At 43.9% G+C, this 23,234-nt stretch overlaps 1 protein-coding gene across 2 annotated transcripts; it reads left to right on the forward strand.

Annotated features, from left to right (window-relative positions):
• Positions 1–13,033: 13,033 nt before the first annotated feature.
• On the forward strand, positions 13,034–19,191 carry LOC101781073 (E3 ubiquitin-protein ligase makorin). 2 transcript variants are annotated; one of them, XR_215042.3, is made up of 8 exons: positions 13,034–13,275; positions 15,518–15,605; positions 15,704–16,515; positions 16,771–16,840; positions 17,812–17,900; positions 17,986–18,046; positions 18,389–18,516; positions 18,645–19,191. XR_215042.3 is itself a non-coding variant. In XM_004965281.3 (7 exons), the coding sequence occupies exons 1-6, from the start codon at positions 13,262–13,264 to the stop codon at positions 18,017–18,019; spliced, it is 1,107 nt and encodes a 368-aa protein (XP_004965338.1). In that variant the 5' UTR covers positions 13,034–13,261; the 3' UTR covers positions 18,020–18,046; positions 18,645–19,191. The 2 variants fall into 2 exon arrangements, 1 of the variants encoding a protein (XP_004965338.1); XM_004965281.3 differs by lacking the exon at positions 18,389–18,516.
• Positions 19,192–23,234: the final 4,043 nt, after the last annotated feature.

Genomic DNA, 23,234 nt, shown 5'->3' on the forward strand with positions numbered 1-23,234 from the left:
ATGCATGTATCTTGTGATCAGTATGACCCCCTTGTGTATGTGATGCATGTGTGTAACTCATTCGTGACCTGCGTGTCACGCGTACAGCAACACGGCAGGAGCCATATGTGTTGTCACTTTATTGTATTTAATGGTCTGCGTACCAATCTGTGATGATCCAAGCAACTATGTAATCTTCATTACTAGATTCTTTACTAGCTATTAAGCGTAATAGCATGCTCTAGTTCTTGGAGGACTCATCACCAGGAGAATGGCGCACATGGAACATGGAGATGGAGATCACCATGGTGAACAGGTTCTATGGAGATGGAGATCACCATATGAAAACGGGCCATACTGTGTCACAAGTATGTGAATGCTATTCTGTTTATGTTTTACTTTCTGCATGTTGTGATGTTAGAAGTAGAACGATCCCTCACAAAGTTTAAGTTAGTATGCCCTCCCAACTAAAACTTGCACCGTCCCATGTCTTGTACAATTAGTGGTGGGTCTATGAAATTAGGGTGCCACTAGTTTTCCTTGACTAGACGGGTTTGTGTCGGACACTTACACGCATAAGGGTTGGTTTGCTTAACAAGGTTATCTTAACGGTTAAGGACCTTGGGGCATAAAGGTTGGGCGCCGAGACATGGAGATGTCACCCAACAACAGGAGTCATATGTGATATGATTAGCAAAAGTTGCTTACCGATCTACCTCGTTTGCTAGCGGTGATGCTAAAGCTCACTAGTGGACTTGTTAGTTGTGGATCCTGAATCACTAAGTTTCAATAGAGGGATATTGATTTTAGTGGGAGTAGATTCTATTAAAATAGTTTAATGTAATTTGCTCTATCATGGATACGTTTGTCTTAGTGTATTTTGCATTACTTTTGTTGTAGATTAAATGGCACCTAGCAACACCACCACATCGTTTGCTTTGCGTTCGGTCCTTGAGAAGGACAAGTTAAATGGAACAAACTACTCGGATTGGATCTGTAACCTGAGAATTGTTCTCATGGCTGAGAAAAAGGAAGATGTTCTAGACAACCCACTACCAGAAGAACCTGCTGATGATGCACCCGCTGCTGCTAAGAATGCTTACAAGAAAGCATGTGATGCTAACCTTGAAGTAAGCTGCCTTATGCTTGCTTGCATGGAACCCGAGCTGCAGATGCAGTTCGAAACAAACCATGAGGCGCACGATATGATCGTGGCGCTTAGAGACATGTTCCAAACACAGGCCAGGACTGAAAGGTTCAATGTGTCTAAGGCCTTTGTTGAGAGCAAGCTAGCAGAAGGCGCAGCAGTAGGACCACACGTAATCAAGATGGTTGGTTACACTCAACGGTTGGAGAAGCTAGGCTTCCCACTGGGCCAAGAGTTGGCCACTGATTTCATTCTTTCGTCTCTTCCGCCTAGCTATGGGAACTTCATCTCGAACTACCATATGCATGGGACGGAGAAGGTCTGAATGAGCTGTGTGGTATGCTCAAGACAGCAGAGGCTGACATCAAGAAAAGCGCTAGTACCAGCCATGTGATGGCGATACAGAACAAGCCCAGCTTTAAGAAGAAGGGCAATTCTTGGAAGAAGAAGGACAAGGCTGGAACGTCCAAGCCAAACCCACCGCCCAAGGTTAAAGCTGGACCTGGACCTGCTCCAGACAAAGAGTGCTTTTACTGTCATGAACTTGGTCACTGGAAGAGAAACTGCAAGCAGTACCTAGCTTCCTTGAAGAACGGCGGAAGTAAGAGTACTTCTACCTCAGGTACGCTTGTTGTAAATGTTATAGACAACATATTTCTTGCTGATACAATTATTAATTCTTGGGTATTTGATACCGGATCGGTTGCTCATATTTGCAATTCGATGCAGGGAATGATAAGAAGTAGAAGCGTGGAAAGAGGAGAAGTTGATTTCCGCGTGGGAAATAATGCAAGAGTTGCTGCTTTGACCGTCGGGACGATGCAACTCCACCTCCCGTCAGGATTTATTATGGAGTTGAATAATTGTTATTTTGTTCCTAGTTTAAGTCGAAACATTTTATCTCCTTCATGCTTGATGAAGGATGGTTATTCATTTGCGAGTGAAAACAATGGTTGTGTGATCTCTAAGAATAATATGTTTATGGCTTTTGCGCCCATTGTGAATGGATTATTTGTTTTAAATCTTGATGGTTCACCTGTCTGTAATGTAAGTGCTAAAAGGCCTCGGCCTAATGATTTGAGTCCTACCTACTTGTGGCATTGTCGTTTGGGTCATATAAGTGAAAAGCGCATGAAGAAGCTCCATTCTGATGGACTTCTAACTTCGTTTGATTTTGAATCATACGAGACATGCGAGGCTTGCTTGCTAGGCAAGATGACCAAGACGCCTTTCACAGGATTTCCTGAGAGAGCAGTAGACTTGTTGGAACTCGTACATAGTGATGTATGCGGACCAATGAGCACGACGGCTAGAGGAGGATTCCAATACTTCATAACTTTCACTGATGATTTTAGTAGATATGGCTATGTCTACTTCATGAGGCACAAGTCTGAAACCTTTGAAAAGTTCAAGGAATTTCAAAATGAAGTTGAAAATCAGCGTGGCAAGAAAATTAAGGCCTTACGATCTGATCGTGGAGGCGAGTATTTGAGCCACGAGTTTAGCAATCATCTAAAGAGTTGCGGAATTGTTCCACAACTTACGCCGCCTGGAACACCTCAGAGAAACGGTGTGTCCGAGCGACATAATCGAACTTTGTTAGACATGGTTCGATCAATGATGAGCCAGTCAGACCTACCGTTGTCATTTTGGGGATACGCTCTAGAAACAGCAGCTTTCACACTTAATAGGGTACCATCTAAATCTGTAGTTAAGACACCATATGAGATATGGACTGGAAAGGTTCCTAGTTTGTCTTTTCTAAAGATTTGGGGATGTGAAGTGTTTGTCAAGCGACTTCAGTCGGACAAGATCACACCCAAGTCGGATAAGTGCATTTTCGTGGGATATCCAAAGGAAACTTTGGGATATTATTTCTACAACCGATCAGAAGGCAAAGTGTTTGTCGCTCGGAACGGGGTTTTCCTAGAGAAAGAGTTTCTCAAAGGAGAAAAGAGTGGAAAGATAGTGCATCTTGAAGAAGTTCAAGATGAGCCAATCGGGCAAGAATCAATGAGTGATGCTAACGTAGCAGAACAAGTTGAGATACCCATGGCGAGAGAAGCACCGCCACAACCACGAAGGTCGGCAAGGCTCCGCGAAATGCGGGAAATATTATTGTTGGACAATGATGAGCCTGCGACATATGCAGAAGCAATGATGGACCCAGACTCCGAAAAATGGCAGAGTGCCATGCAATCCGAAATAGAGTCCATGGGAGACAATCAAGTTTGGAACTTGGTTGACCCGCCTGATGGTGTTAAAGCCATAGAGTGCAAGTGGATCTATAAGAAGAAAAAGGACATGGATGGAAATGTTCACATCTATAAAGCACGACTTGTCGCAAAAGGTTTTCGACAAGTTCAAGGAGTTGACTACGACGAGACCTTCTCGCCCATAGTGATGCTTAAGTCCATTCGAATTATTCTAGCTATAGCTGCATATTTCGATTATGAGATATGGCAGATGGATGTCAAGATAGCTTTCCTGAATGGAAACCTAGCTGAGGACGTGTATATGATACAGCCCGAGGGTTTTGTCGATCCGAAAAATGCTGGAAAGGTATGCAAGCTTCAAAGATCCATTTATGGATTGAAGCAAGCATCTAGGAGTTGGAACATTCGTTTTGATGAAGTGGTCAAAGGGTTTGACTTCACCAAGAACGAAGAAGAGTCTTGTGTTTACAAGAAGGTTAGTGGGAGCTCTGTAGTATTTCTAATCTTATATGTGGATGACATATTACTGATTGGAAATAACATTCCTATGCTTGAGTCCGTAAAGACTTCACTGAAAAATAGTTTTTCGATGAAGGACTTAGGGGAAGCGGCATATATTCTGGGCATTAAGATCTATAGAGATAGATCGAGAAGGCTTATAGGTTTGAGCCAAGATACTTATATTGACAAAGTGTTGAAGCAGTTCAGCTTGGAAGAGGCAAAGAAAGGGTTCTTGCCTATGTCACATGGCATACATCTCAGCAAGACTCAGTGTCCTTCGACTGCTGATGAGCGGGATCGCATGAGTAGAGTGCCATATGCCTCGGCTATTGGATCTATCATGTATGCAATGATAAGTACTCGCCCAGATGTTTCATATGCGCTAAGTATGACAAGCAGACACCAATCTGATCCAGGTGAGAGTCACTGGACAGCGGTGAAAAACATTCTTAAGTACTTGAGAAGGACTAAAGATATGTTCCTCATCTATGGAGGTCAGGAGGAGCTCGTTGTAACAGGTTACACCGATGCTAGTTTCCAAACCGACAGAGATGATTCAAAGTCACAATCAGGATTTGTGTTCACGCTAAATGGTGGTGCTATTAGTTGGAAGAGTTCCAAGCAGGAGACGGTGGCCGATTCTACGACAGAAGCTGAGTACATCGCGGCTTCGGAAGCCGCGAAGGAAGGTGTTTGGATAAGGAATTTCCTCATTGAGCTTGGTGTGTTCCCGAATGCGTCCAGCCCATTGAATCTCTACTGTGATAACAATGGGGCAATTGCGCAAGCAAAGGAGCCAAGGAACCACCAGAAGAACAAACACGTTATGCGGCGATTTCATCTCATTCGAGACTTCGTTAACCGGGGTGAGATCAAGATATGCAAAATACACACGGATCTGAACATTTCTGATCCGTTGACAAAACCACTCCCGCAGGCTAAGCATGATGCGCATGTAAGAGCTATGGGTATTAGGTACCTTCTAGATTGACTCTAGTGCAAGTGGGAGACTGTTGGAGGTATGCCCTAGAGGCAATCATAGAGATGATGATATTCCATTTGTATCCATGATTTGTATATTGTGTTCATTGAATATCCATTAAAGGCTACTTGAATTGATTTGCAATTATGTGAATTGTATGTGAAACTCTTTACTTGTATGGTTATTCTAAAGTTGTCCCTAGTCGGAGTTCATGTGAGGACACACATGAATATTAGACTAGCACATGTATTAGTTGATGGCTATGTTTCACAAGTCATGGACATGGAGATGTTGAACTAATAATGTGGACACATGTGGAGACATGTGCTAGGACTGACCCAACACGAGAAGTAGTTCTCTCTTTAAACAACATATACGCTTTGTCCTTAGACCTGAGACTGTCGCATGTATTCTAGATGTGGATCGACCTACTTAGGGGCTATCAAACGCTACGCCGTAACAGGGTAGTTATAAAGGTAGCTTTCGGGTTTGTCAAGAAGCATGCTATGAGACATGGTCAGTCAAGATGGGATTTGCCCCTCTCTGATTGAGAGTGATATCTCTGGGCCCCTCGAGTGGTCGGATCCGAAAATGCATGGCCATGCTACGTACGGTTAAGAGTTAACCAACAAAGAGATTCCGAATCACAGGATCGAGAAAGAGCGGTCGGCTTGAAGCTAGACCAAATATCGTGAGGCAAAGGGAATAGCATGTATATTATGTTGTGATGGTTCGTCTGATATGATCTTCGTGTGCGTATAGGAGTTGGCACGTCTTGCTAGAGGCCGCTACCGACTATTGGGTCGAGTAGGAGTACTCGGGCCATGTCTATACGTATCCGAACCCATAGGGTCACACACTTAAGGGGCTGGAAGCCCAATTCGGATCTGATCCGAGTTGGATTAGGTTTAGGAGTACTAATGGGCCTCGAATCCAGAGGCCCATCAGGAACCTCTATAAATAGAGGGGTGGGAGCGCCCTAGGGTACACACCTTTTTGGCGAAACACACCTGCCGTGCCTCCCACGCCCTTGCCTGTTGCAACTCGCTGATCTAGCAGTCCGGCTTGTGACGCTTCCTCCCTGCACGTGTGGATACCTTGGAGGTGTTGCGCCTGCAGCACTTGGACGAGCCGCCGACGAGCCATCGACGAGCCACGATGAGGCGACGACGAGCCGCGGTACCGGAGGCGATCTTGATGTGCACGTGGACGAGCTGCTGAGGAGCTGCTGGACGTGATCGACTACGTACGACTACGTGATCGTCTTCACTGCATCGACGCATATCTACATCTTCCGCATCAGTAGTGCGTCGAGTGGTAATCCCGTGATCCTTATACGGCAGTTCTTCCTGTTTATACGCGGTAGAAAATTTTGTTTTGCGCTAGCGTAGCCTACCTCGTATCCCTACAGGCCCGAGTACTTCTACTCGGCCCAATAGTCGGTAGCGGCCTCTAGCAAGACGTGCCAACTCCTATACGCACACGAAGATCATATCAGACGAACCATCACAACATAATATACATGCTATTCCCTTTGCCTCACGATATTTGGTCTAGCTTCAAGCCGACCGCTCTTTCTCGATCCTGTGATTCGGAATCCCTTTGTAGGTTAACTCTTAACCATACGTAGCATGGCCATGCATTTTCGGATCCGATCACTCGAGGGGCCCAGAGATATCACTCTCAATCAGAGAGGGGCAAATCCCATCTTGATTGACCATGTCTCATAGCATGCTTCTTGACAAACCCGAAAGCTACCTTTATAACTACCTTGTTACGGCGTAGCGTTTGATAGCCCCTAAGTAGGTCGATCCACATCTAGAACACATGCGACAATCTCAGGTCTAAGGACAAAGAGTATATGTTGTTTAAAGAGAGAACTACTTCTTGTGTTGGGTCAGTCCTAGCACATGTCTCCACATGTGTCCACATTATTAGTTCAACATCTCCATGTCCATGACTTGTGAAACATAGTCATCAACTAATACATGTGCTAGTCTAATATTCATGTGTGTCCTCACATGAACTCCGACTAGGGACAACTTTAGAATAACCATACAAGTAAAGAGTTTCACATACAATTCACATAATTGCAAATCAATTCAAGTAGCCTTCAATGGATATTCAATGAACACAACATACAAATCATGGATACAAATGGAATATCATCATCTCTATGATTGCCTCTAGGGCATACCTCCAACAACATCTTCCTGCAAAGAAAGACAAGTAAGCAAACCCAACAACTTCAAATAAGTACTCAGGGGCTACGGCCATGGGTATTTATAGACTTTGGCGGGTTGGGGGCACTGATTTCCTGCACAATAGTGGGGATCTCGCCCACATTTTTGAACATTCGTTTGAGCCTCACCCTAACTTCATCAGTGCTAATCTCTTTTGGAGAGAATCTGGAGGGATCGTCTAGGCCGGTGTATTAATAGCCATAGTGGCACCTCTGCTGCAGGGGCTGGATGCGTCGCTTCATAAAGCTGAACGCCACTTCGATTCGAATAAGGCCCTCTTGTTTCAACTATGCTATTCTACTCATCATCTCGGGTAGTTGAAGGCAATCTCCATGTTTTGGTTCATCAAGCCAGCGGTTCTTACATGAGGGGCGATGCCCTATTAGCTTAAGTAGTTTTGGATCATGGTTGCCAATGTAGCACCACTTTTCCTTCCTACCGGCATTGGAGTCTATCAACTCGTAATCCAGATAATGGCCGCTTGTTGTCTCTCGCATCTAGATCTCAGCGCCTCCAACCAAGAGTGTATGATCTTTTGAGGGTTGTGGCTTCACACGGAAAAACTTTCGGAATAATTGAAAGTGCGGCCTGATCCCCAGAAAGGCTTCACAAAAATGAACGGAGATTGTACTATGGAGGATCCCATTGTGGTTCAGATACACCAACTCCAATTTATAATAATGTAGTAAACCCCAGAAGAAATCTAAAGAGGGCAATGCAAGGCCTTGCTCGATGAAGTGGGCAAAAATTACCGTCTCCTCGGGATAGGACTCCAAAGGGTAGGCGTTGCCATATGCAGATCGCCAATTGATGAAGTCCTGATCTTGAAGTAAATTGGCGATTACGAGCACCTTGATATCCTCCTCCTTTAGAGTTGACTGCTTCCAAGCACAGACGGGATTTGGCGGTGCAGTCTGATCGGTTTTCCCGTACTTGGACGCCAGCATCTACGTCTCTTTCTTCTTGTCAGATCATTTTTTCTTCTCGCCTTCACCTGATTTGGATGTAATAGCTTTTCTACTCATCCTTGATGTCACGATCTTCTTCTATCGCATACACTCGGGGGTTGCTTGGTGGGTGTCGGTGTTTTACACCCAGCAACCTACCGAGGGGTATTCTGAGGTAGTAGATTGGTTGGTGGGGGATCGTCGGACCCAGAACTCAAAGAGAAAAGTGAGGGCACAAGCCACGGATTTATACAGGTTTGGGCCACCAGAGTAGCGTAATACCCTACGTCCTGTTTGGGGTGTTGTATATTGTGCCCTGCGCTTAGTGTTGTTTAGTGTTGAGGATTTGCTCCTATGTTGTAGTTCTATGAGGTCTTTGTCTATTGATCTAGGGACCACTACGCTCCTTTATATACTCCAGGGGGTGGGATTACTAGTTGGTTACAAGGAATCCTAGTAGGATTACAAGGTATGAGTCCTAGTAGGATTACAGGAAATCCTAGTAGGAGTTTGTCTTCTTCCTTCCTTGCGGGTACTGGGGATCTATCCCCGACAAGCCCCCGAGCACTTCATAGTCGAATGAAGTAGTGTTTGAGTACTTTTTAGATCCTCACGAGTAATTTTAGACCTTCTCGAGTACTTCGTCTAGCTAAATCTTCAAAGTTCCTCAAAGCTGCCATGAGGCTATGGTGTGCTCAAGCCCTTGATCATCTTGATTTTGTAATCTTCATCTTTGGAATGTGATATGGAGGGCGGTGGAAGTCGCACTCCATATGGAGTAGCCCTTGAGCCTTAGGTTGAATTGAAGAATCAGGCTGAGGGTCAATAAAATCTTGAATCTTCTTCTTTCATCTTGAAAAAATCAACTTCTTCTTTCTTCTTAAATAATCAATCCGAGTGTCTTTAGTCTTCACGCAAGTCATCTTTCAAGTAGTCATTTGGCGTCCAACCCCCGAGCTTATGCGCCAGGTGAGCTGTAGGAGCCACGTCGAGTAGTTATTTTGCGCTTAGCCCCCGAGCTTGAGAGCTAGCGGGAGCTACCGGAGGTATTCCGAGTAGTAATTGGCACTTAACCCTGGAGCTGGGAGCTAGTGGAGCCATTCGAGGTACGCTGAGCGTCCTGGAGTGTCATCACCGAAGCTTGACATGCAAAAAGAGATGCATACATTATGTAGCATATTTGTAGAATTTTGAAGATACTACCAAAATTTATTCAGTGATGAATGTAAATGTTGTGTGTCGTGCTCTTGTTGCGGCCATATTTTTCCTGAGTAGTTAGCCTGTTATGTTTAGACTCTCAGTCCCTGTTTAGCCATTGCCACTGCGTGTGAGATCTTTATCTCGTGTACGCGTACTAGCACTGCTGCTACAGAGATCTTTGTCTTGCATCTTAGCGTTTAGGCATGACAGAAGATCCGAGGCCATCATGAATTAAGGCGTGTTCTACTCAAGGATATTCGTGAGTGCTATGAGAAGACATTTAAAATAAGTAGTCGGCATTGCGATAAAAAGAGAGCGCAATTGCACTTAAAGTAGTCATTGAGACTTTTCTACCTTTTGGCGAGAAGAGTGCGTGTTGCCGCGCATAGAATTTGTGCCTCCTTAGGGTGTAGCCGCTGCGAGCCTCCAGCACTCAGTGCACCAAACTCGTGGCATAGCCTCCTAATTCGGTTTACTAAGCCCGTGGCAAAACTTCCAGAACTCAGTGCACCAAACCCGTGGTGATAACCTCCGTAATTTGGTGTACTAAGCCCATGGCTGTTGGTCAACATGCCCTAGGAATAATTGGCAAAGTGTAGTTTTGGAGGGCAATTCCCGTTGAGAGGCGTATACAAATGAGTAGTCGGCGCATTGCCCTACATGCAAAAAACAAGTTGAAAAATTTATATAAAATAATTAAAAAAGTGACTTAGCTGGATTCGTGGACAATTGTCAACGAAGCTATGTCGATTGTTGACGAAGCCAACTAGTCGGAGTCGATTCCGACTAGTTGTTGATCACGTGGAACCCGCCCTCGACTAGTTTTCTAGTCGAGACGAGTAGTCGAAATAGACCGTCCTCAATTAGTTTTCTAGTCGAGATGAGTAGTCAAAGTAATCGTCGGCGACCTGATTATTTGCCTTAATCTGCACGTGACTTGGTCGACAAGCCCTATGCAGCAGCCTACGGCAGAAACCGACTCAATCTTGAATTGGAACGTGGAGCGCACCAATTCTGTCTCGACGTAGATTTGTTTGCTCGGAACTCCAACTCAGTGACTTGCTTCTTGTCGAGTACATTTATCTTGATGATGAGGTCCTTCAAGCTTGCCCAATGATCTCTACGATCACCCCTACCTAGCATGCCAGATGTCGGTGTTTTATACCCGGCAACCTGCCGAGGGGTATCTTGAGATAGTAGATTGGTTGGTGGGGGATCGCCAGACCTGGAACTCGAAGGTAAAAGCGAGGACACAAGACACAGATTTATACAGGTTCGGGTGCCAGAGTAGTGTAATACCCTACGTCCTGTTTGGGGTGTTGTATATTGCACCCTACGCTTGAGTGTTGTTTGGTGTTGAGGATTTGGTCATCTGTTGTAGTTCTATGATGTTTTTGTCTACTGATCTAGGGACCCCTGCCCTCCTTTATATACTCTAGGGGGCGGGATTACTAGTCGATTATAAGGAGGAGTCCTATTAGGATTACAAGTTATGAGTCCTAGTAGGATTATAGGGAATCCTAGTAGGAGTCCGTCTTCTTCCTTCCTTGCGGGTATTGGGGATCTATCCCCGACAGTGGGGGATGACGGCGCTTGTGTTCGGAGATCGAACAGTGGCGGCGATGCTAGGGCTAAAGTGTGGAAGTTGGAAAGGCAAATGGCAAGGGTAAAACTGATGGGATTAATTACTCCGTTATTTATACAGTGGCACGGTAACAAGGACACAAATGAATGAATTTTGATTTAAAGGATCCCGAAATTTCGGATACCTAATTGGCGGTTACCTTTATTTTAGGAGGAGCTAAGATCTCCTTCCAGAGATGGTCACATTGATCAAAGGTTGACCCTTATACCCACCAAACTAGTTAGCTAAACACTCGGGGGCTGTGTGCCACATGTCCATCGATAAAAAAAAATTCTCTACGTTTCAAGGGGAAAGTGATTCAAATTACAGATTGACCCTCAGCCTGATTCTTCAATTCAACCTAAGGCTCGGGGGCTACTCCATATGTAGTGCGACTTTCTTTGGACTTCCATATAAATTTCAATATTGAAGGATATGAGACTAAGTTAAATGAGGCTTGAGCACATTCTAGCCGTGTGGCAGTTTTTTGGTACCTTTGAAGATTTGACCAGATGAAGTACTTGAAGAGCACCAAAACTAGTCGGTGAAGTCTGCAAAAGTACTCGGAACTGCTGCATTTGACTAAAAACTACTCGGAGGCTTGTCGTACATACATATATGGGCCCACAAGAAGGTTTGGACAGTCCTAAATATGGGGCTGGACACTGAGACACATCTGACATGGAGACCATGGCGCATAACGGTATAGTCTACATGAAACAACAGGAACTGATCGAGGATTAGAAAAGTACTTGTTGTAATAAGAGTAGAACTCCTCTAGTCGTATGCACTTGTATTCTTGTAACCAACCGACCTGTAACCCTATCCCCAATAATATAAGGCGAGGCAAGGATCCCTTCAAAGCAATTCAATCCAACCAACACACAAGACGTCAGGTATTACGCAATCTAGTGGTCCGAATCTGTCTAAATCATGTGTCTCTGTTTATCTTCGAGTTCTTGATCTCGACAAGCCTCACTAGCCAAAACACTACCTCGGGTACCCCTCGGTAAGTTGCCAGGTTTAAACACCGATAGTGTCATTGTTGTAGCTTCGCCGGCTCGGTGTCATCCTCGTGGCTCATCGTCGCTGACAGCGCTTTGGCGTGCGGTAGCCGCAGACCACGCCGCCGCTGCCGGCCGCCTGCCTGCGCGCGCCCGTCGCGAGAGTATGCCACCGTAGTCGCCCAAGGCCCTGTACCCTAACGCTGAGGCCCCAGGACCGTCACTACCGCAGGCCGTCCCACACGCGATTGACGCTGTGCCCGCCGCTGCGCGCGGGCCCGAGACGCCACCGTCGCTGTGCCCAACCCCGCAGCACAGAGCAGCAGCATCAACGCCCGCCGTTCGTTGCCACCTAGCTGGTGTAGGGGCGACACACCGCCCGCACGCAGCGTGCGTCGGAGTCCGACAGCAACGGCATGAGGTGCTGGGGAGCCGTGCCGCCGCCGCGGCGCGTGGCCACCCGCCGGGGTCAGTAGCCCGCAGATTCGGTCAGCCCACACCTGGATCCAGTCGCCCCCACCGTGGATCTAGCCGAACCTCAGCTCGCCGGCCATGGCCACCACATTGGAGCAAAAAGAGAAGAGGGTAAGAAGGAAGAGGTTGGCAGATGGGTAAAAAAGATAGGAATAGAGAAAGATGGCCCCGCCACCGCCCTCCTCGCTACTCGTCGAACTTCCGGCGTACAGCTCCAGTAGCGGCAGAGGCTGGGAGAGACGACGGTGGGTCCACACGAGTCGCTCAGATCGGGCGACACGGGCCCTGATCTGTAAAAGAATAAAATAAAAATTCTTCCATGATACTTTTCTTTTGTTCTAAAGGTCAATGAAGAAAAAAAGTTTCCAAAGGAATCGAAATATCAAACCATACAAAATGTTACTATAGTTTTTTTCTTTGATACAATCTTGGTATTAATATTCTTATTACCAACCATGAATAAATGGTTTCCAAACTAATCGTCCAAGTTACTCGTCCTATTTAAAAGCACCTACATAATATACGCGTGAAGCATAGCAAAAAGCCTAGCTAAACTTGGTCAAACAGTCTACGCAGGTCGACCCGTTTCCCAAAACCGCTCATCCAAATTACTCTCGTGCCCATTCCTCCTATCCTCCTCTAGATTCCACGTTAGGGGCAAACCAGTCATTTCCTGTCCTCCTGTTTCCCGGAATCATTCCCCGAATACGATACCGGCAAAGCCAAGGCCCCCCCACAACAGGCGACGCGACGAGGCACGAGGGCGAGGGAGGGAGCGGAGGAAGGCGCCACCGGTTTCAAGCAAGTCCTAGCCCTAGGCGACCCCTCGGTGAAGGATTCGATCGGTGGTGAAGCCCGAGGTGCTTCCCCTGTTGCTCTCCTCGGCGGGCTGTGCCGCGCGGACCCGGGTTGATCCGATCGACTCGGCCCGGCTCGGCCCCGCCATGTCGACGAATAGGTAATTTGCTCTTTCGCTTTGGTTGAATTCGATTCCCTTTCTCAGCTGCGCGCGGGTCCAGGCTCGATCCATGTTTGCGTGCGTGAAGTCGCGTCGGGTGTTTCAATGAGGGCGGTGGTGAGAGCTAGATTGAGGCGGATTGGGCTTCGTCTGGACGTAGGAGGGTTGGATGTCGGAGCTGAGAAAAATTCGTGTCTACTGTCTAGTTAGGAATTTGGATTTGGGATTGAGTTGGAGGCCAGCTCAAGCTGACCCACTGCTTGTCTATGGTAGTATGCTCATATGTAGGTACCTGAGTGATGTAGTCTTGTTGCAATGCCAGATTTTAGCTGTTGGAGAGTCCTGTGCTTTGTGAATCAGATGGGAGTTCGATCTAGGTTGAATCGTCATGGACATTTGGTTGTGCGTGGATTGGTTTGGGCTTTCTGCGCTGACAATTGCCTTATAGGGAAAGACTCAAGGTGGTCTGCATATGTTCTGCGATCATTTTTTGTTTGTGAATCGAGTGTTGGTGTTCATTTGTGCCCTGTTGCCTATTCTTTGTACTAAATACATATGGTATGGGTGGTCCGAGACGTTATGGGTGGTTCCATAGATTGTTTTAGATTAATTATGGCACATGTGTTGTTTATTTGGCTAGCAACATGTGGGGCGAGTTATGTGGATCTCCCAATGATAAGTGAAAATTTGGTTAGCATGGCTGCATTCTAAACAAAACAAATGGAAAGTAAGGGTGTTTAATTGTTTATGTATCTGATGAAACAATGAACTTCTCATTTTGTGAATATTTTTAAAGTGGTTAGCAAGAGAAATAGCATTAAAACGAAATTCTGTTGGAACCAGTATTATGTTTGTATAAGTAGAACATACTGTGATGATAATTTAATCCTCTACCATGCATTCATACTCTGTATCTAGTTTGTAAGAGTATTCTCCCAAAACCGAGTCTGTTGTCCTGGTATAGCGAGAGCTTATTGCTGTTATCCATAGAAAATAATCATAAATATGTGAGGCGCTAAGTAAATATAGAATGTTTCACCTTGCCAGCATTCGTCATGACCAAAACTGGGGCATGACTGGAATCAGGGAGAATGAAGGTGTTTTTTTTACTGAACAGCAGGGGAGGCCCCTACTGGATTATATATATATATATATATAATCAGAGCAAATTCTTCTTTGAACACCATCTTCCATCTATCAAGAGAGGGATCCCCCATCAAAAACAATCCTATTTCTATGCAGCCAAGTACACCAGCAGGCAACAATAGTGATTTCTCTAAAGACTTTAGACCCAATCCAGACTTGGAACACCATCTTCCATCTATCGAGCATTGATGATCATATCAGATGTAAGTAGTGACAAGTCCCAGGTTATTCCAATCCAGCGCCAGCATTGCACACAGAAGGGACAGGTGAAGAAGATGTGAAATAAGGTCTCTTCCAATCCCATCGAGCACAAGACAGAGGAGCAATCATCCAGGACCATATGTTTACGGCACAAAAGGTTGCGAGTATTCAGACGGTCTCTAAGAAGCAGCCAAAAAAAGAATCTGTGCTTGCCTTGAACACAGTCTCCACATCCATTTGAAAAACGGTGAGACAGGGAAATTTCCCTTGAGCGCAGCATAGGCCATCTTAGAAGAGAATGTATCATTCCCTCAAATATATGTCCATGCATCCAAACCACCTTGGTGGACATTGATTTCCAGAACCCTAAGGCTAAGTTCCTGAAGCTGTACTGATGCTATGGCAGAGAGAGGTGTGTAGAAATTTTTATAAGCATCCTGAGAATGAAGGTGTTCGGTTTGTTACTGGTTTGGTACAAGAGTTAAGTAGTATTTTTTTTGAGGTCCTAGGTAATTTATCAATTATCTTGTTTTTGAATTTACATTATTTCTACTCCACTAGCAAAAGTAACATAATTTTGATCGAAATTTTTTTGCACCCTCAAATATGTACACGTGTTGGCAAGAAAGGAATGGAGGTGCCAAACTTTGTAGTATTCCAAACAATAGCCAAATTTCAAATGCATTAACAGAAAAAGTTAGCAAGGCTAGCCAGGATGTGAACCAAACACATCTGTACAATTCCTTCAGATTGTTTGCTCAAATTGTCTAAGTATGAATCCTTTAGAGACTTGCATTTTTCATCTTGTTTACTTGGTAAACGGTATTTTGCACTGATATCAGTGAAATTATTTCTGTCATAGATGAAACCAACAATTTTTTGCTCATTGTTCCAGGGTTCTTTGCAAGTTCTTCATGCATGGAGCTTGCTTGAAAGGAGAGTACTGTGAGTTCTCCCACGACTGGAAAGACCAAGCGAATAACGTAATGCATTGACAGCTGTTACATGCATTTTTAGTCTTATATCTGGAGTTACAGTTCATATCCTTTGGGGTTTCTTACTGTGATAGTTTCGTACTCAGGTTTGCACATTCTACCAGAAAGGTGCATGCTCATATGGTAGCCGTTGCAGATATGACCATGTCAAAGTTTCTCGTAACCCTACAGTGCTGCCGCCACCACCATCGTCAAGTACTGCAAGACTTGCATCTACATCTCGTCAACTTTTAAGTTCCAGTCATCTTCCTCACACAGGACACCAAACAGATTCAAGCAACCAAAGAAATCAGATATCTGTGGATATGCTGGCACATCCTACCAGTAAGCCTGCATGGAGTAATGATTTTCAACATGTTGTTTCAGAGGATGAAATTGACTGGTCCTCTAACCAAACTTTGCAAAACCAGACAAAATTGAAACCTTCTGATCTGCCTATTTGTTCGTTTGCTGCTGCTGGTAATTGTCCTTATGGGGAAGGGTGCCCTCAAATGCATGGAGATCTTTGCACAACCTGTGGAAAGATGTGCTTGCATCCTTATCGTTCTGATGAGAGGGAGGAGCATATCAAGTTATGTGCGAAAAATCACAAACGCCTTGAAGCTCTGAAACGCAGCCAAGAGATAGAATGCAGTGTCTGTTTGGATCGTGTGCTATCAAAGCCTACTGCTGCTGAAAGAAAGTTTGGACTGCTATCTGAATGTGATCATCCTTTCTGTATCGCATGCATTAGAAATTGGCGTAGCAATTCTCCTGCCTCTGGTATGGATGTGAACTCAGCACTGAGGGCTTGTCCAATATGTCGCAAACTTTCGTACTATGTCATTCCAAGTGTTCTTTGGTACTTCTCGAAGGAAGAGAAAGAGGAAATCACTGAAAGCTACAAATCCAAGCTCAAGTAAGATTTATGTTCCCCATCTTTAGTCACTCTTGTGGCATGCCCCTAATTTTATCTGTCATATTAATCAAAACTAGAAAAATGTGTCAAATATTTCAAGTATTCATACCTTAACTCAGTTGATTGAGCTGTAGCTGTAAGATACTACAAGATAGTGTCCAACATATGTTTCGTGAGAAGCAATTTATGTGAATACTAGTTCACCTTATTACTTAACTTATTTCTTAGTATCTAATGTAGAATATAATGTTGCAGGTCTATTGATTGCAAGTACTTCGATTTTGGGACTGGCTCATGCCCCTTTGGTACAAGTTGTTTCTACAGGGTAAGGAATAGTATCTTTTACGTGCTATGAATGTTTGAACTGAATGCAGCTGATATGTAATCAAATTTCTTTGTGGCTATCCAGAGAGTTGTAGAGCTCAGTACCAGTCTACCAGAAAGATTCCTTGCTACCTATGTGCAGTAACTTAGTAATGTACAGAACTCTAGCTAAAGCTGGTGCCCAACTTTCATGTTTGCTATGATCTTCTGAACAGTTTTAACATTGTGATATAAGTAATTGTATGATCTATTATCCTCGAGTCCTTAAACCAGCTGGGTTTTGCATTTTTTTCCTGGTAGGAGGCACCTGACTTGGGGTGTCTGGAACCTTGGTTACTCCTTTTTATTGATTTCCTTCATTAAGCTACCTGAGCACCCTAGAATAGTGATGGGCAGACAAGGTATTGGATCAAATGAATTCATACACCTCTGACTTATATGGGTGGCTGAAATCACACTGGCTTGTCCAAAATGTAATGCGTTATCTACATTACAGCTTACTGAAGGTTTTTTTTTTCAATATATTATATCAGTGACCCTTGGATGGATTCTGACAACAGTGAGCCAAATTTTGGCTTAAGTTATCTGTTCATCATCATCATTTCTGTGAGATATTTTGAGTTATGACTCATGCATCATGTTCTCAACAATTGTAGTCTTAAAAATGGTCCAAGTTTACTGGCAATATAAAAAATTCTCATACATGGAGTGGTGAAACTTAAATAGTTCGCAGATAAAAGATTCATTTGTATGAGACAATTCTTAATTCTTTTTGGTGTGAATAGCGTGTATTGTGCTCCCTGATAGATTTTCTGGGCAGCTGTTTTAAGGTGCAGGGAACTTGAATTTTTTATGATTATTTCCCTGTGTGACTCACCTTGATTTATGTTAAACTGTGATGTTACCTGCTCAGTAAAACCCATCATTTTCATTCAACGTTGAACTAACTCTTGTAGCCTCCATGTTTTGCAGCATGCCTACAGAGATGGACGCTTGGAAGAGGTTGTACTGCGGCATCTTGATGCTGATGACGGAAGTACAGTAATTGCAAAAAATATCAGGTATATGTTCTCTATCAAGTTTCTATGCACACTTGTATTTTTTGCCCTCATCTTAGCCTCTCTCACCTTCATGTTTGTCTTCCAGGTTGTCGGACTTCCTCAGTCGGATGCATCTTTAGGGACCACCAGCTGTATATATATCTAATGTAAGAATATGCAAAATCTGTGTTTAGTACCCAGTTCACATTAATATTCTAGTTCTAGACAAATAATCCATTATGCAATACATGCCTAGAAATGCCATTTTATCTTCTGATGTAGAAATTTTGCAGTAGTTATGTGTCACCATTGAACAATTCGAATTGGATATAGGTGTACAAGGGGACTTCTGCAATCATTTTCTTTTCTCTATTCATCAATATATGAATCGTCTTGCACTTATTTTCCTTTTTGTCTCGGTTTTTCATTCTTTTATTTCAGTGTTTTATTCTTGCAAAAATCATTTTCTTCATTATTTGACCAAGTGAACTGAAACATTTGCGAACCAGGCATTCTGGGATATCATTATCCACCAATTATTTGCAATATTTGAAGAGCAGTTTAACTTGAGGCATCTTCGGAAACCACAGCTTTCTCTCCATTTAGTGGTGGTTGCTTTGTCGCCAGTTGAACAAAGGCAATCCTTGCGCACTAAAGATTTGCTGTTCCTTTATCTTTTCAAGGCCATGCATAAATTCACTTTCTTAATCTTTTATGTTAGCCACGTGCCTGATATTGAAGTTTTGAACACTCACTTTAATGCAGAAATTTTGAAGTTCTCCTGGTCCGGCTAGACACCTGGATGACTTCTTGAAAGAAGCACAGTTGACCTAAGGGCAATGGGGAAAAAAGTCCCATAAGAATTGTGCTGGAATGTTGAAGTAAAATAATTTATAAAATTCACTGTATGCGGCTCATGTGTTGATTGCTGGTCTTCTGGGCTACCAATGATTCAGTAGAACATTTCCTGGCCGTCCAGTAACAGGGCAGGTTTGTAAAATACTTCGTTCTACCTTGGTGCTCTTATCTTGTTAAATGTCCTGCACCAACTAGTCAACTGAGGTCATTTGGTTGTAATACTTATTATACAAGGGGGAAAAAGAGCAAACGAAACACAGAATGGTCGTTGTCCTGCAGCAGGCTCGAAGGTGACTCGTACTTCCCAGCTGGAAGTGCCTTGCGACAGGTCAATTGAGGTTATTTGGACATACTTCTTAAAATGTATGAGAATAACAAATGAACACATGATCACTATACTGCACTGGTTGTGCAAAGTACTCCAGTAAACTGTAGACAAGCCGTTGACCGCTTATGCCTGAGAATAGCAACATCTCTGGAGCTCAAATGCTGTTTCTGATTTGCGGCAGCATCCGTTCGTAATTAAACAGCGCTCATGCGCTGCAATTGATTTGTGGTGTTGGCGCCCTATGCATAAACTTGCAAGCCATTCTTCAAGACATTTTGCTTTTATTTCTATTTCAACGGTCTTTTGCAATAATCAAGTTGATAGATGCTCGGTGCCTGGGTGGACTGAGAGTGTAGCTACTCAAACCCAGAGTAGAGAGGCATCCAAATTCACCCTACCAGCCCCTTCTACGGGTGACTAAGGAGACCCTTATTTTACATTTGTGGCCGTTTTCCCCTCCACGGCATGGCAGCATGCGCCACCACTTGGACTGATGCCTCCGCATCTTGTACTAGCTAGCGCCCGTCACCTCCCTACCCTACCCGTCCTTCCTCACCAGATCCCGAGCGGGAGGGCCACCTTCTAAACCGCTAGTGCCATCTTCCCAAGGTTCGAGCGCGAGGAGTGCCAGATGCTTATAATAAAACATATTGCAGAAATAAGGCATCGACGATTACGTACCGGAACATTGCCGTTCTTTTTAATAGGGTGTCGATTAATGAAAATGGGGCAATGTTTTGAAGATGGTGACCTTAACGTGTGGGTTTCTCATGCAAGTGCGCAACTAGGCAAATGCCTGATGTTTTTAATTTAAAGTTATATATTAGCTAGCATAGCAAACGGAACAGTCACAAGAACTGAGTGTAGCTCAATTATTTAGATTTCTCGGCCTGTTTGTCTCATCGGAAATGGATGGAGTTTAAATGGATGGAATTAGAAACACATTCCGCTAAACTTATTTGGCAATTCATGGCATTGGAAAAGGAGATTCTACGCCTTTCCACCTCCTAAAATATTGGTCTAGGTCAAATTCACGGCCTGACGAGAGGAGCTACATGTGGCTAGAACACAACGGTTAATAAAAAGGGATGAGATAAAGCTTTGTGCTTGTTTAGTGAGACCATGGATCCAAGGGACACGGGGTGCCTTGATCAAACCGGCTTTGAGCCAATGCTCCAGAAGGTACTTATGTGTGTTTCTTTGTGTGTGTGTGTGTGAAGTTGGGTTTGAACAGGGTCAGCTAGGTTTGGCGGGACCTTAAGCTTGGGGTGTCGGTTGAACCTGGGCCGATCCCATTTCTCCCCAGATTTGGTCCATTTGTTACTTGCATCGAATAGCCACCAAAACTCATGGAACTTTATTATTTTAGGTAAAATATGCATGAATCATATTATATACTCCTTTCGTTAACAACCGGTGAATAATAGAGAAACTATCAATCCAGTTATGTAACCAAAAGGGGGGAATCATTAACGCTGCCCACCTGAATCAATATTGAGGTGTCAAAGATGGTCTTTGCAATTGATGTTGAAGTGGAACCCAACCAAGTTGTTTGTGATCTGTCAGCAGCACCGCATTCTCAACACCAACCCCAAAATGTTGAGGTTGGATATACCAAGGCCCCCAAGATCAAGTTGCATTGACCCAAGCATGGTGTAGCGCCAGCGGAAGCTGCCTCAAAGCCACACCACAAGAAACCCTAAAAAATTGAGGTGTCACCTAGAGGGGGGCGGGGTGGTTTGTGAATAAGTGAATCCTACGATTAACAAAAACTTGAACCCACTACCAGTTCAAAATTGGTTAGGCTGGTTTTCTACAGGAAAGCTCAACAACTTGTGCACAAGCCTCTCTACAAAGTTCTAGGACAAACAAACTTGAAGATATTCTTCTACACATGATTTCTAGCAGGTTTAATGAGTCCCTAAACATAGAATAAGCACACCCAAGTAGAATGAAGTGGAACCACAAATATATGCTAGAATTGAACAAGTGAGGCAAACTGAATCAGATATACCTTGTAGCATTTGACCCGTTGGTATTTGGGTATCGTTATTTATTTTATCCTAGAGGAAGGCGATAGTCAAAAGAGTTATTATATTCATAAATGTATCATAATTGAGCAACCAAGGTACAAACAGGGGTAAGAGATAATATGGAGGTTGTGTGACACACAAGAGAATCAAACTCAAATAAATAAGACTAGGGAGAAAGACACATGAGGAAACTCTAGGTTCATATGTACTTCCTATATACTACACAGATCATACACATACATATACAAGATACACATCTAGTACTTAGTTCTAAGCACCCAGGCACTACCGAGGGGCCGTCCCCTGCTGGTCTGCCAGTAGTTATGGAAATTTAAGAACTCTTACACGTGGAGGATTATGAAGGATGAACATGGGTTGTCACCACCTGCTGCCTTCCTCTGCATTCCATGGGGCACACACGCATCCAAAGATACCCATTTAACCCCGTGCTTACATTCAAAGAATACTACAAACCAGCCCCCCATGGACTCCCACCCTTCGGATGGATGAGTTAAGGTTGGAGCAACCATAAAGATCATTGGAACCGATGTTGTGGCATAGATCGACTAGACTAAACATGCTTTTGCATACGAAATGAATACAAACTATGGCAATGACCTATGACTATAAACATAGTATAAGAGCCAAGCATAACACTATATAAGAAAAATAATTTCATTGATAAGCATAAAGTCAAATAAGTTAGGAGATACAAAAGCCATACCCTTAGCTTCCAAGAGGACTTGGGAATCAAAGTAGAGCTACTCTAGCTAACTCTACTAGCTTAGAAACTAAATGAGGGAGAGAGTGATTCTTTATGGTGTGTGTTGGAATGGAGGTCACACCCCTCTATTTATAGGTGCTAGGAGGCGGTTCTGAGGCGACATCTATAGGGAATTAGTCACCACCAACATCTGGAAGGTGGTTGAGGGTGACACATGGTGACTAGAGAGCGGTTTGGCTGACCCCCTGTGCCCGCCCTCGTAACTGCCTTTGGAAGGATGGCTGCTAGGTGGGTCCCTAAGGTGGTGCCTGGTGTTCCCCATGAAGTTGAGGCAGTTTGGCCCTAGTTGTGGGTCCCTCAATCCATGTGCTTTCCTCTGATTGGTTGGAGTTGTGTTTCTTTGCCACCTAGGGTGTGTTTTCTCCTCCTTTTGTGTATAACTTACCCGCAATCAAATAATCTCCAAGTACAAGTGGAACTACATTATTTAAAATAAATATGCATGTTAAGAAATGCTAGTTCTCCTTTATTTTCTAGCATAGTTGATGGTCATTTTTGGTACTTAACAACCGTCAACGTACACAACTTAGGTAGTATACGATTCTCATCAATGTTGAAATGTAAGCTAGAGAGGAAAGCATGCATCTCTTGTTAGAATTTCTTAGCACGACTAGGCATAATTGGCCCTTCACAATCTTGGGTGTGCATATCCGATACTTCTTTTTGTGTAACCAATATTGCACTTATTTCTTGAGATGTAATTGGTGACATAACGTTGCTGCAGGCATAATCAATGTAACCTATGCATGATATGAACCCGCTAGGGTTTGTTCTTGATATTTCGATGAGAGAAGGTGGATAACTCAATTTGGGGATGGAGACGACATTCACGGCCCGACTACAACCATCCAAGGATGCTACGCCTTAGCAAATGATACACCACCTCCAATGGTCGTCGCAATCTTGTGGTGCACAATCAACCAAACCACTAGGGTAATTCCTGCAAGCAATCGAGTAACAAGCAAGAACAAGAAACTCAATTGCAAATATGGAACTGAAAACCAATCTGAAATAACCAAGTTGGGGTTCTAAATCGAGTAGAATGGATGGTCTAGTCGACACACGCTTCTATAAGGAAGTAGCAATGGCTAAACTTTTAACAAAACAAAAATCAATCTGTTTGTGGTGGTTCTAATTCTTATTAATACCTAGGAGGATGACTGGGGGGTCCTTGTGTCATGCTCCAACCCTAGGACACTCCTTATTGGACCCGACTTGATACAAGGCCCATCGAGCCAAAATAAGGCGATGCAACACCATTGATAGAAAAACCTTTCAGTAGTAATTTGATCATTTCAGCCGTCTCAGGAAAGATATAGATATGAGTCTAGATCCATATGAAAATAGACTTC

This window comes from Setaria italica, chromosome IV, assembly GCF_000263155.2.
Source record: "Setaria italica strain Yugu1 chromosome IV, Setaria_italica_v2.0, whole genome shotgun sequence".
NCBI lineage: Eukaryota > Viridiplantae > Streptophyta > Magnoliopsida > Poales > Poaceae > Setaria > Setaria italica.

What these genes read in the sequence shown, in the direction of transcription:
- LOC101781073 (XM_004965281.3), top strand. An exon ending in AGCTACAAATCCAAGCTCAA is followed by an intron (nt 16,516 to 16,770) that starts GTAAGATTTATG and finishes ATAATGTTGCAG; the next exon opens with GTCTATTGATTGCAAGTACT. An exon ending in GTACAAGTTGTTTCTACAGG is followed by an intron (nt 16,841 to 17,811) that starts GTAAGGAATAGT and finishes CATGTTTTGCAG; the next exon opens with CATGCCTACAGAGATGGACG.